The sequence below is a fragment of the Castor canadensis genome, chromosome 7, assembly GCF_047511655.1.
Source record: "Castor canadensis chromosome 7, mCasCan1.hap1v2, whole genome shotgun sequence".
Taxonomy (NCBI): domain Eukaryota; kingdom Metazoa; phylum Chordata; class Mammalia; order Rodentia; family Castoridae; genus Castor; species Castor canadensis.
Window position 1 is genome coordinate 125,100,837 of NC_133392.1, and position 13,848 is coordinate 125,114,684.

At 33.2% G+C, this 13,848-nt stretch overlaps 1 protein-coding gene across 7 annotated transcripts in view; it reads left to right on the forward strand.

The window, feature by feature from the left end:
• Positions 1-13,848, forward strand: part of Spata6 (spermatogenesis associated 6) — a 129,329-nt gene that overhangs the window by 103,121 nt on the left and 12,360 nt on the right. For 5 of the 7 annotated variants that reach the window (XM_074080192.1, XM_020186363.2, XM_020186361.2 and 2 more), the window contains one exon: positions 10,708-10,799. The exons of the other annotated variants lie outside the window; for them this stretch is intronic. In XM_074080192.1, coding sequence (XP_073936293.1) covers positions 10,708-10,799 — 92 coding nt within the window. The remainder of the gene's footprint in view (positions 1-10,707; positions 10,800-13,848) is intronic. 7 annotated transcript variants of the gene reach the window in all.

Genomic DNA, 13,848 nt, shown 5'->3' on the forward strand with positions numbered 1-13,848 from the left:
GAATAATACTTAGAGCTACCACAAAACCTGACTTAAAACTATCCTACAGAACCGTAATAATAAAACAGCATGATACTGGCAAAATAACACACACATAAACCAGTGGAATAGAATAGAAGGTCTAGAAATAATCTCAGATAGCTACAGCCATCAGAGTTTGGTGCCAAAACCTACATTACAGAAAAGACAGCCTCTTCAACAGATAGTGTTGGAAAAACTGACATCCACATAAAGAAGACTGAAACTAGATCCCTATTTCTCATGCTATAAAAAAATTCAAAGTGGATCAAAGATCTTAATACAACACCAAAAACTGAAACTGCTATAAGAGAACATAAGAAATACTCTTGATATAGACACGGGTAATATATATCTGAATAAGACAGAAAATAAGAGTAAGAATTGACAAATGCATTTGTATCAAATTAAAAAGCTTCTGAACAGCAATTACCAGAATGCAGAGAAAAAATGGGAAAAATCTTTGTTTTATTTATTGAATAAAGGATTAATATCCAAAATAAAGAACTCAGAAATTGACACAATAGAACAAACAATACAATTACTAAACAGGTAAGTGAACAGTGCATGTGAAGGCATGAGAATAAATATTCCACATCCTTAGCTGTAAAGCAATTGCAAATCAAAATGACATTGAGGTTCCATTGCAGAATGGCAATCATATAGAAAACAACAAATGCTGGTGAAGATGCAGGGAGAAAGAGACCCCTTTTATACTGTTGCTAGGAATTAAATTAGTGTAACCAGTGTGGAAATTAAAAACTAAAGTAGAACTACCATATGATCTTTCTATACCACTCCTGGACATACATCCAAAGGAGTGAAAATCAGCATACAATACAGATACCTGCACACCTATGCTTATAGCAGCACTATTCACAATCACCAGGCTATACAATCTGCCTGAGTGTCCATCTACTGAAGAATGGATAAAGAAAATGTGGTATATATACACAATGGAGTATTATTTTCCAATAAAGAAGAATGAAAGTAAGTCATTTGCAGAAAAATGAGTGGATGGGAGATACCATGTTAAGTGAAATAAGCCAGACTGAGAAAGACAAATATTGCATGTTCTCTCTTATATGCAGAGTGTGGATCTAAAATGACAGAATGACATGAATGTAAAAGAGGGACTGTTCAGCGGTAGGAATCCATTGGAGGGCAAAAGGGGGTTGAATATGATCAAAGTACTTTATAAACACACATACACACACACATGTATAATAATGAAACCCATTGCTTAAAAAGGGGGAAGATAGGGATAAGAAAGAGTAATACAGGGTGAATTTTACCAAAGTACATTATATGCATGTATGGAAATGTCATAGTGAAACCTCTGTAAAATTAATTACACTAATTAATATACACCAATTATAATTAATCTATACTTACTTACAATTAAGTGTATAATTAATAATAATAAATAATTGAATTATTAGTAAAAATGACTGAAAAATTTGTCACAGATTAGAGGGGATTAAGGAGAAACGATGATTTAATGCAACATGGTGTCCTGTACTGGATGTTGTAACAGAAAATAAATAAATAAATATTATTAGAAAGACTAGAAATCAAATAAAGTTAGCAGCTAATACAATAGTAATGTACCCATGTTAGTTTCTTAGTTTTGCCAAATGGCCATGACCATGAAAGGTGTTCACATTAAGAGAACCTTGGTGAAAGTTGAAATTTTCTAAGTATAGGAACTCCATATAATGTCTTTGCAACTTTCTGTAAATCTAAACATGTATTCCTAAATAAAACTTTTTAAAAGCCTGCTGAGCTCTTACTTTGAGCCCTTTGGGCTATTATCCTCAAGTTGGTGCAATTCCAGGCCCCTCCTTCTCACAGGCACAAAGCATCAAGCTCCCTTCTGACTTTCAAGCTTTCTGCTTGGCTTTTGTCCCCTCACTCTGCAGTTTCAGACATTCCACCAGAATCTTGAGGGAACAATTAGCTTAGTTTTACACTCATGTCTCACAGGAGTTTGGCTTTTCAGATCTTTAATTTTGTCTGTCTGGCATAGTGAGAATGCCAAAACCCTACTGGTTTCTTCGTTCTCCAGCAGTGGATCTGTGGTTGAACAAAACATAGATTTTTTAATTTTTTTATTTTTTATTATCATATTATTATTGTACCGGGGTTACATTGGTATATTTACAAAAGTTCTTACAATACATCATAGTTGAATTCACTCCATCATTCTCCTTCCCCCCGTTTCTGGAATAATTTCAACATGTCACCTTTTGCAATTTTCATACATGAGTACATAATATTTCCATTACATTCACCCTCCTGTCCTTATATCCTCCCCCTTCCAACTGGTACCAGTCTCCAGACAGGACCTGTTTACTTTTCTGTTCTCTGTTAAAAAGACATTTTTGTTTAAGATAGTTGTATAGGTAGTTTCATTGCAAAGCATAGATTCTTGACATCTCTTCTGTGCTCAAAGTCAACAAATGCCCCCAGGAAAAAGCCAACTGCAGACCATTAGCATACCACTTTGTGGTTCTGTCCTCTTAGGAGTTTTGGCACCACAAATACTATTATTTAAGCAGCATTCTAATGCCTTAAATAACAGAAAAATGATGTGTATAAGCAAACTACTCCTCCTTATTTGGAAGTGGAAGACTTTCACACCAATTTTTAAAATTAATTTTATGTTAACTTTGCCTTGACTTTCTTGAATGGAAGATAGTAATTCTCATATTAGCTTGTACTGGGCACAGATCTCAATATATGTTCTAAGAGAAACCTAAGCACAAACTTTTTAACTTGTGTTTATTCACACAGTGTTGATTGAGAATTTTCACTCTGTATTGCTAACTCTGTAATTGAAACTGTGTAAAGTTTAGGATATTTTCATTAAATAAATTTCTTACCCATACACTCATATAATTCAATGATTATTTAATAAACCAATAAGTGAATAGGAATCAGCTAAAGAAAAAGAAAGTAGTGTGTTACAGTATATGATTAAGTATATGAATCAGAAGTATAAACAGGAATTTTTATTATAATTCCAGAGAAAATCTGAAGCTGATTCATGGGCATAAAAACTATTAATGTTTACTATAGGCCAGACACTGTGCAGGTTCTATTACATCTTATCCTTACAAGTACTGTTAATGAGTAAGTGCTATTTTAAAAATGAGGGAACTGAAGCTCAGAAAAATTAAGTGACTTGTATACGATCATATAGCTACTTTAGATACTTGTAGCCAGGATTTCAATCCAGGTTATACTCTTCAATCTTAACCACTAAATAAGTGCAGCCTGATATACACAAACACAATAAACATATTAAACATAAACACGTATAAATACATAAACATTAGGTCCATAGAAGTTTACATGTTCAGGAACAGAAGTAAACAACAACAAATCAGAGATAGGCATTGTGAGCTGAAACACACTTTCTTTGGAGATAAGTCACACCAAAGTTCATGTTGGTCTTGCTTGGAGAATACAAAGGTGTCCTATCTAGATGTGTCACTTGGATGTGACTTCTTTTTAATTCATAAAGAATTTAAATGTCAACCTTTTCCTGGACAATGGAAATCGAAATATCATTTATGAATCATTAAATATTTGACTAGTACAGAGTCAAGTAAAATATGTCAGAAGTTTGATGATCATTTAAAGATGAAGAGAACAAAGACTAGCATGGTAATTCACACCTATAATTCCAGCACTTGGAAAATGCAGGAGGACTGTGAGTCCCAGGACTTTGGAAGTGGTGGCGGGAGGATTGTGAATTCCAGGTCATCCTGAGCTACATTGCAAGACCCTGGAGAGAGAGAGAGAGAGGGAGAAAGGAGGAGAAGAGGACAGGAGGAGAAGGAGGAGAGGGAATAAGAGAACCTGTCTTGAACAGGCTAACATAAGTCAGTGATCAGAGAAGATTCTGTTGGGAAACTCAAAGCTTTTTTAAAAGGAACAAATACCCAACATTTTGATGTAGACATTTATTCAAGAAAATACGTCATGTAAAGCCAGGTTACTTCAGTAAAGCCCATTTTACTACTGCATCTAAATCCCAGGCTCTGGGGCATATTAGCATTATGAAGAGAATACATGTGACTTAATACTTTTCATCTTCCTTGAAATCTTCCTAGAAATGGGTATTTATTTAAATAAAATTCATTGTGGAAACGGTAAGGAACAAAAGGTTCTGTTTGGCCAGATCATGAAAGACCAAGGTGAGAAGTTTAGACTTTATTTTGGAATCCAGTAGTCACGATAATTGGAGTACTGAAACCAATAGAGAAAGTCTGTAACATCCCCAAAGGAGTTGGCCACTACTCAGCTCTAGTTAATTGTAGAATATCAGGTGCAGTGTTGCCAGATCTTTTTACTGTTATTTTTTATAATTTTCTATATTCTTTTATTAAAACATGGACTCATTTAATACTTTGTATTATTTGTTTACATATTAGTATGGATATATACAATGCATTATATTTTAATGTAATAGAAATTAAATTAGTACTTATTTATGTTCTAGAAAGTACAGCAGAGAAAATCAGTTAAAACAGGATGGCTCAAACAGCAAATGTATGTACCAGAAAACTTTTTGGAAGATGGGTCTATGCTCCTGAACTAAGATCTCCAATTAGAGTACTTCTTTGGTTCTGGCAAAGATATCACATCACTAGAATCAGCTAAGTTTTCAAGGAATTCTAGTACTATTTTTGAAAACAGTATTTAAAAATGAAGATTTGGGTTCTTGTAGGTTTTGCTATTGCTGGATTATTATTATCATTAGAATTGTTTAATGGACAAAACTAGAATATAAGGGGAAATCATTTATATTTAAGAAGAATCATCTGTTTTTCATGTAGAAATAGATAAGAAAAGAGAAGAGGAACTAAGAGGCAACAAATTTTGTGTAAATTTATTACCAGTGAAGATGAAAAGGAATGGATGGGTTGGACTTATATGGAGAAAGTAGACTTAGCAGTTATTAGAAGTTAATTGGTAAGACGAAATTCCTAGGAGAATTGAGGATTATTATCAGGATACTAGTTAATGAAATTAGGTGAATAGTGGTGTCATTCATTGAGCATTTTGGAGACAAATCAAAATGAACTTGAGAAGTACCTATTTTTGTATGAATTTGTTGTCAATTCAAATTAAAAACATAAAACATATTGTGGACCACACAAAGAACAGCTGCTGGTTAGTAAACTCTTCTTTTGAATAAAAGTAGAGAGTCAGGAGATGGTTAAAGTATATTATTTGTGTTGTTCTTTAAGGAAATTAATTTGATAGCATTAAGTAATCAGTTGACCTTAGGGAAAAGTAAGGATTTGGGATGAGATTTGCCAAAACAATACCACAGAAGAATAAATCAGAAAGAAGTATGTGACTTGGCAGGTAATATAATGTAAGCTTGCTATCCTGAAGTTAGTAAAGTAAGTTCAGCTAAAGTTTATTGAATCGTTATTATATGAAAGAAATTAGAGTAAGGTTCATTTTTCAGGCTTTGGAACCAGTGTTTTGTACAAATTATTTTCTGGAGGTTCCTCATAGTTTTCTTCTTCGTATGTATAGATTTAGTATATGTGACAGGCTTAGAATGATAGCTATATAAAATATTTAGCAAATATTATTTTATAAATCACCTGCAATGTTAGTGAAATTGAAATGTTTTGTAAGCAACTGAGAAGTCAGTCTTATCAGAGATTTATGGAATTTATTACTTTTTATCAGAAAAATATTACTTGGCTTTAATAGATCTGTTGTATATGTTTTTCCTTTTACATTATTTTTATTCTGTATAATTTCCTTACTTTGAATTAATTTTCTCTTTTATTTTACAAACTTTTGTTGGCTATTCATAGCATTTATTCTTAGACTTTCTCATAATATACACATGCATTTATGGTTATAGATTTCCTTCTAAGCAGTGCATTTGATGTGGTCCCTAAGTTTTAATGTTGTTTTTGGTATGATTTGGTTCAAAATACTCACTTCCATTGTAATTTTTTCTTATATACTTGTGCCACTTAAAAATATACTGTTAGATTTCCTAGTCTTTGTTCAGGAGAAGAGGTGGTCTTTTTCTTTCTTTTACTTATTTTTATGCTTTGGTTTCAGAATATACACTTCGATTTTTTAGTCTTCTGCAATTTGTTGAGACTTCATTCATGGTCCAGTGTATGATTATTTTTTGTTGCACCTGTTCCTAAAATAATGTGATGTCTATTGTACAGTATAGGTACTAGGCATCTAGGTCAGCTTTTTAAAATGTGGTTCTGTTTTCCTTTACCTTTACTAAGTTTTTTTTTTCTTGTTTATTTGCCTTATTGGACATTCAGAGAAAAGAGAGATTATTTTAGTGTCCTATAAAGATTTGCCTATTTTAATTCTGTTCTAAAAATTTTGCCTTTTTATATTTTAGAACTAAATGGAAGGCATATAAGTATGATTTATATCATGTTAATAACCTTTATTTCTAGGAATCTTTCTAGTTCTACTTTTTTTCTGTACAAGGGTTTGAACTTAAGCCTGTTGATAGGCAGATACTCTACCACTTGAATCACATCTCCAGCCATGTTTTGCTTTTTAACTTAGTTTTTGGATAGAGCCAGAGCCAGCCCAGAACCACAATCATCCATGACTTCTGTGTAGCTAGGATTACAGGTACATGGCACCACACTTCTGGCTTGTTTATGAAATAGAATTTTGCTAACATTTTCTCTAGACTCTAGTCCTCTAACTGCAATCCTTCTTATCTCTACCTCCTCAGCCCATGCCTGGCCCTAAAATACCTTTAGTTCAGTGTTTTTGAAATGAATACCTCATTTCATTCCTATACTTTTAACCTGTTTATTTTAAAGGAAATTTTAACAGCACAATGGCTTTTTTATGCAATGTGTTAATTTTTTTTATAGTACTAAGACTTAAACTCAAGGCCTTGCATTTGAAGTGCTCTACCACTTGAGTCACTCCTCTGTCCTTTTATGCTTTTAAATTATTTTTCAGGTAAGGTCTTGTGCTTGTTGCCTGAGCCAGCCTCTGACTGTTATTCTCCTACATTGGCCTCCTGTGTAGATGGGTCTACAGTCTTGTACCATCATTCCTGGCTTATTTGTTGAGATGGGGTCTTGCTAACTCTTTGCCCAGGCTGTTCTCAAACCATTATCCTCCCAATCTCTGCCTTCCAAGTAGTAGTGTTTTAGTTGTAGCATTTAATCTATTCATATGTAATGTAACTACTGATATATTTGGGTATAAATATACTCCTTTCTATTTGTACTGTCTGTTCTATATTCATTATTTCCTTCTGTTTTGTCTTTTGAATTGAGTATATACTATTACCAAATTTTTCTATCATACTAATTTATGATACTATCTTTTTCTAATTCTTTTGGTGATTACTTTAAGATGATAGCAAATAGTTATATTAAAATTTAATATAAATAAGCATGTTAATTTTATTTATTCCCTTCTTGATTTAACATCCTGTTGTTACCCTGTGTTTTCATTGTCTGTGTAGTCTAAGAATCACATCATTATATTTTATACAGAAATACTAACTTAGGTATAGCCACACTTTACTGTTTTATACTTTTCACTAATCAGTGCTTCTCCAGGTTTCTTCTTTATGATTAATTACCTCATAATACTTTTTAGTGTTTCCTTTGCTGTGGGTGTTCCTGGAGATGAATTTGCCCAAGTTTGCTTGTTTGGTTGGTCCGAACATCTCTTCATTTTGTATCAATTTTTAGAAGATTTTTCATTTTGGTTGTGGGATGCCAAGGTAGCGATTATTTTCTTTTATGCCTCTATTGTTTTGATAAAGAAGTTGGCTGTTGATCTTACAGCTTCCTTGAACCCATGTCATTTTTAATTTTTAAAGCTTTAAAATTGATAAATATAACTTAAATATAGAAAACTCTATAGCTTGATGATTTTTCCTAAGAGAAACATTCTTTTAACCACCATTCCTTTAGGAATACAATCAGCCATCACATTACCCCTTCATGTAACCCTTAAAATTACAACCAGCCCTCATCCATAGTTTTTCATGGAAATGACTCCTGCTTTTTTAATGCTCTTATTCCCAAGTGAGCATTTCTGTTTGTTTTTTTTTAAATAAAATGTACCTTTTAAGTCTCTATTAGTCCATAGGTTCTTTCTCCATCTCTCCTTTATTTCACCATTGTAATTTCTCTCACATTTTATTTACTAAGAGAATTGGAATGTTTGTCCTATACAGTTTCCCATAAGATTTTTCTGATATATTATCTTTCTTTAAAAAATTATTAGCATAAATTAATTGCATAAAAGTTTCATTGTAATACTTACAACATGCATATAATGTACTTTGCTCAAATTCACCCCATTTATGATACTTTCTTAACCACCCCTCCTCCTCTTTGATAGTTTTTGCTGACTTTCATTTGCTTTTATAAAATTCACTACCATCATCCTCTCCCTTCCTCCTCCTACTACCTATTGATTCCCTGCCCCCAAAACCCCCATTTTACAATCATGTATATTACTATTTTATGTCTAGATTGCACATGTGGGTGAAAATGTGCAATATTTGTCTATCTGAGCTTGGTTTATCTTGCTTAATATAATGATATCCAGTTCCATCTATTTTCCTACAAATGACATAGTTTCATTTTTCCTTATGATTGAATTATCCTCTATTGTATTTTCTTTATCCAGTCATTGTTTGTTGGGCATCTAAGCTGTTTCCACATCTTGACTATTATAAATAGTGCTGCTATAAATATGGGTGTACAAGTATCTCTCTTATATGTTGATTTACATTACATGCCCAGGAGTAGTATAGCAGATATGTTTGTTCTGTTTTTAGTTCCTTAAAGAACCTCCATATGAATTTCCAGAGTGGCTACACTAATTTACATTCCCACCAACATTGTATAAGGGTCTCTTTTTTCTCATATCCTCACCAGCTTTTGCTGTTTGTTTTCTTGATGATAACCATTCTGACTGGAGTGAGATAGAATCTCAATGTCATTTTGATTTGCATTTCCCCTATGGCTAAAAATTGGCTTATTTTCTTGGTACTTAGAAGATAAAGACCTGAAAGACTATATTTGAACTGATGGATAATGTCCTAAAAAGAGGGATGTCTGTATATTTATTATCCTATATAAATATATATAATTTTATTATGATTCTTATATGTAGGCTTAAAATTTAAAGAGTACCACTAAGAAGGTAATCTAGTCCTTTTCATTTCTGAGGCAGAACTCCCCTCCATGACATCCTTGATCTAGAAAGCCATCAGTGCTCCACATCATTAGTTTTAGGAATTGTGTTCTTACTCCCTCTTAAGACAGCCAATCTGATTATCTGTCCACTGCCACATCTTTCACTCCTTACGGACCTTTACATATTTTGAAATATTATCAGGAAATGTTCTACTTCTTTGACTTATCAGATTGGATAAAATAACAACATCAAAGTTGTGTGCCAGTCAAGAAAAATATCTAAAGGAAAGTTAGAAAATAAAAGGACAAATATTTACCATGGAAACACCAAATAAAAGAAAGCTGCAATAGAAATGTATCTTTGTACATAATGACAAAACCTAGAAGCTATAACAATTTTATACTTGTAGGCATGTTTTCTGTGATTTTCAAACTTTTCTCGTTAGTTTTTGTTCCCAGGTTTTTTTTGCCCTCTTCAGTTTCAGGCCATCAGCAATTTTTGAAAATATTTTCCCTCATAATCTGTGTTCAGATTATATAAAGTGAATGAACCCTTAATACTAATTTTTGTATGTATTTACTGTTCCTTTTGTTATTAGTTCGCTTTCTCATTTCTATTCTTGTTTGTCTAAGGAATCAAGGATATTAGCTAAGTAATTGGGAAAGATATTTGATATTAAATTATATAAAATTACCGTGCATATGAACTTATTGTGAATGAGATTGCTTACAAAGCTATCTCTTATGCCCTTGTATGTGTCTATTAGAACAGGCTGCCCACATAAGCATGGGTAGCTATGTATCTTTGTGGAAATTAACTTGCCTTTCATTTTTGTCTTTTCTAGCTTATTGCATTTTAGCTTGTAATTAAACAGGTCTAGGCCATTTTCTTTCATCAAATGAATCAGTTTGTTCAGAAAACAAGCAATTTGGGAACATATTGTGACCAACTGATAGATATTGGCACACAAAGTTTATAAATTTTCACATATTACTTCCAAATACATCTCTACATACATGAAGGAACCAAATGGGAAGCTTGTATGAACTGTTTCTGTTTCGTTCTTTTTGTTTTTGGTTAGTAGTGGGCTTTGAATTCATGGCCCCACCATTCGAGCCATACCTCTCACCCTTTTTGCATGCTTGCTTCTACATATTTTCTCAAATACTTATACCTCAGACTGAAAGCACAATTATTTTAGAGTTTATATAGCAACATAATTTACATGTCTTAACACACCCATTCAAAAATTGAGCAAAAGACTGGATGCCTAGTCTTTGATAATCAGTGTTTAAAAAAACTATAATAAAACTATGTAACTTATTCAAAGGGATAATAAATTCTTATCCCCTTTTTCCTTTCCTAAGAAATACAAGTATTTAATTCAATTTCCTATAGTAAGGAAGAGACCTTTTCCCAAAGAAACAGAAACATCATATGGGAAGCTATGAGAAAATGAATTAATGAAAATGTTTTTAAATGTTTCAGGATGAGAGAGATCCAGAGAAAGACGATGAGCTGGAACTAAAAAGAGGTCTTTTATACAGAGACTCTGCCTATGACAGTGACCCCGAATATAGGTATGAGCTTAGTTAATGCTGAATGTAAAGATCTTTCTCATTGCTGGCATAAAAATAACCAGCTTCTTAGTCTGCTGAATTTGTGAGATATTTTCTCTCAAAGGAGTATTTAATAATTATTTCTTAACTATGTAAATTCTTATTAAATATTTTAATAAGTTTGCATTGCTGAAGCTTTTTTAATGGAAACAAATATAGCCAATTAAAGATGATTCTTTTCATCCTACTGAAGACTTACTTGGCTACCCTGCTAATTCACATATTTCATGATGCATTTATTCTAATCTAAAAATAGTTTCCATAATTTTAGATAATGAGTAAACTTTTTTTAATAGTATAAGAGCAAACTCTGTTTTCCAACCTCAAATTTCAGGAATGTTAGTAATAACATTTTTGCATGATTATACTAGCAATTTCCATTTTAAAAATTCTGTGTCGGTGGCCATAAAATGCAGAATTAAAAACTATAAATTGTGGGGTTATATAGTCAAAACTTTTCTGAATCCTTGCTCTTTACCACTGATTAATATAATACTTTCACCTCCCTGACATTCCCAAGGAACAAATATAAGAACTCCAAGTAATGGAATGTATTTTATTTCTAACTAGAGTTTTGCACCCAAATCTTTGATCTTTACCATGGTAAGTTAGACTGGACAACCTATGATCATGTGAGGATATCTCCTTTTATCCCTTATGCAGAGCATAAGTGTACATATGACTTCCTTTCCCAAAGTTATTGCCTCCCAGGCTGTGGATGTAGCTCAGTTGGTAGAGCACTTGCCTAGCATGTGTGTTCCTGGGTTCATTTCCCAGCACTGCAAACAAACAAACAAAAACAACAAACAACAAACAAGAGACCAGAATTTCTGCCTCCTAAGCAAATGATAACCTGGACCTCTCATAAAGGTAAGTTGTATATATATTATAGATGAATTTGAAGAAGAGGCAACCCTAAGAAGAAAAAGTCTCAAAAGAGCACACACCTTGTAGAAGATTTTAAAAAATTCTTTGTTCTTTATTAAAGCCCTATTTTCTAGATTTTTATATGAATTATTATCACAGTTTTGGATATTTAATCCATGTAATTAATTCTGACTTGATAGAGAGAGAAATGAAAAGTAAGGTTGATACTGGAAAGGGCCAGATTCTCAAACTTTTGGATACATCTCCTACCCTCATAGATTCTTATTCTTTCATATAAATAGACCTAAAAATTACCATCTCCTACCCTCATAGATTCTTATTCTTTCATATAGATAGACCTAAAAATTACCATCTCCTACCCTCCTAGATTCTTATTCTTTCACATAGATAGACCTAAAAATTACCATCTCCTACCCTCATAGATTCTTATTCTTTCACATAAATAGACCTAAAAATTACCATCTCCTACCCTCATAGATTCTTATTCTTTCACATAGATAGACCTAAAAATTACCATCTCCTACCCTCATAGATTCTTATTCTTTCACATAGATAGACCTAAAAATTACCATCTCCTACCCTCATAGATTCTTATTCTTTCATATAGATAGACCTAAAAATTACCATCTCCTACCCTCATAGATTATTATTCTTTCATATAAATAGACCTAAAAATCTTCATTTTAAGCAATGCCCTTGATGATTCTAATACAGGTAGTATAAGGAACACATTTTGAAAATCACTGCTCTTGATTTAAAGTTTGCTATGAACTTCAATATTGATTCTTTTTGCAATTCACCAAGCAAAGTTAGTGACTAAGATTTTGGATCCCTCAAGACTCTCAAATAGGAGAGCTAAGCAGAGTATCAGACAGTTCTGCTTGCACTTTTTTGCAATTGCTTTATAACCTTTGACGTGATGCTTTTATACATATTAAGACTGGTAGAATGGAGTGGTTAGTCCCTCAAAACCTTTTATTAGAGTGTTTTTCATATTAATTCCAGCAGCTGCTAAAATAATCAGGGTATTATCTCAGTTTTATTCCCAACTCATTTTATACACTAGGCAAGAAGTCATTCCCATTTAACTTTCCACATCATAGATGAAGAACCCACACTCAAACCCTTTGCTAGCCTGAGGCTTCTATCAGCAGAAGTGAAGAGGCAGTTTGGAGCTAAGGCTTTTTATACCCCTTCTGAAGATACCTTTTGACACCAGAGTCAAGAGGACCTCTAGAATGACTGAGTGAGGATCTCAGCAAATCCCTTCTCTCAAAAGAAATAGCAAAACTGGACAGATTTATCACAAATAACAACTTAAGAACTCTGGGAATTGATCAAAGGCATATAGCAAATTGAGAAGCATTTATCTAGAAAACCTACGAAACCCAGTAAGAACAATGGGAATCTGTGGCATTTTAACCCAGAGCTTCTATTCCCACCTCCTACTTCTCAGTTCCATGGTGCAAGAATTCTGCTATGGCAATCATGTTGAAAGAGCAAGATCGCTCCTGCCAGAGGTACTAACTTTATATGAAGCAGAGGATGGGAAATTCCATGTGCAGGTTCACTACCAGAATCAGTAACAGTCCTGCTATCAAGTAATCAAGGGAAAGCCTGAAGTATCAATACTTGGAACAAACAATAAAGATCCAGGAACAAGATAGCCAAAGTTGTCCTTGATAAAGCTCAGCTTATCCCCAGTTGCCTAGAAGTTTGTATTTATGTATAAGAATGCTCAGACTCTAGAGGATACTAGAAAGCCACTAATCCACAATTGAACATGAAGCCTTGTGAATTCATTAAGTAAAATCCAGGGCACACTCATAAAATGGGTAAACTGAATATTTTCTGCAAGTCATGTATAGATCCATTGGCAAAAGATATAAACCTGATAGACTCACTGGATCTAACTAGTCATTTGCTGGTCAGTAGGCCATGGTGATCCAGGAGTATCCCTTAGGAAGCCAGAAACAGAAACAATTTTTCAAAAAGGAGCAAGAGACACTAAAAACTACACGCCAAGGGAAAAAGAGTCCACAGACTCAGTTTTGGTAAAACAAATAATCAAAAATAATAATCATGGAAGGGAGATCAGAATCTAGAGTTGCTGCACATTTCA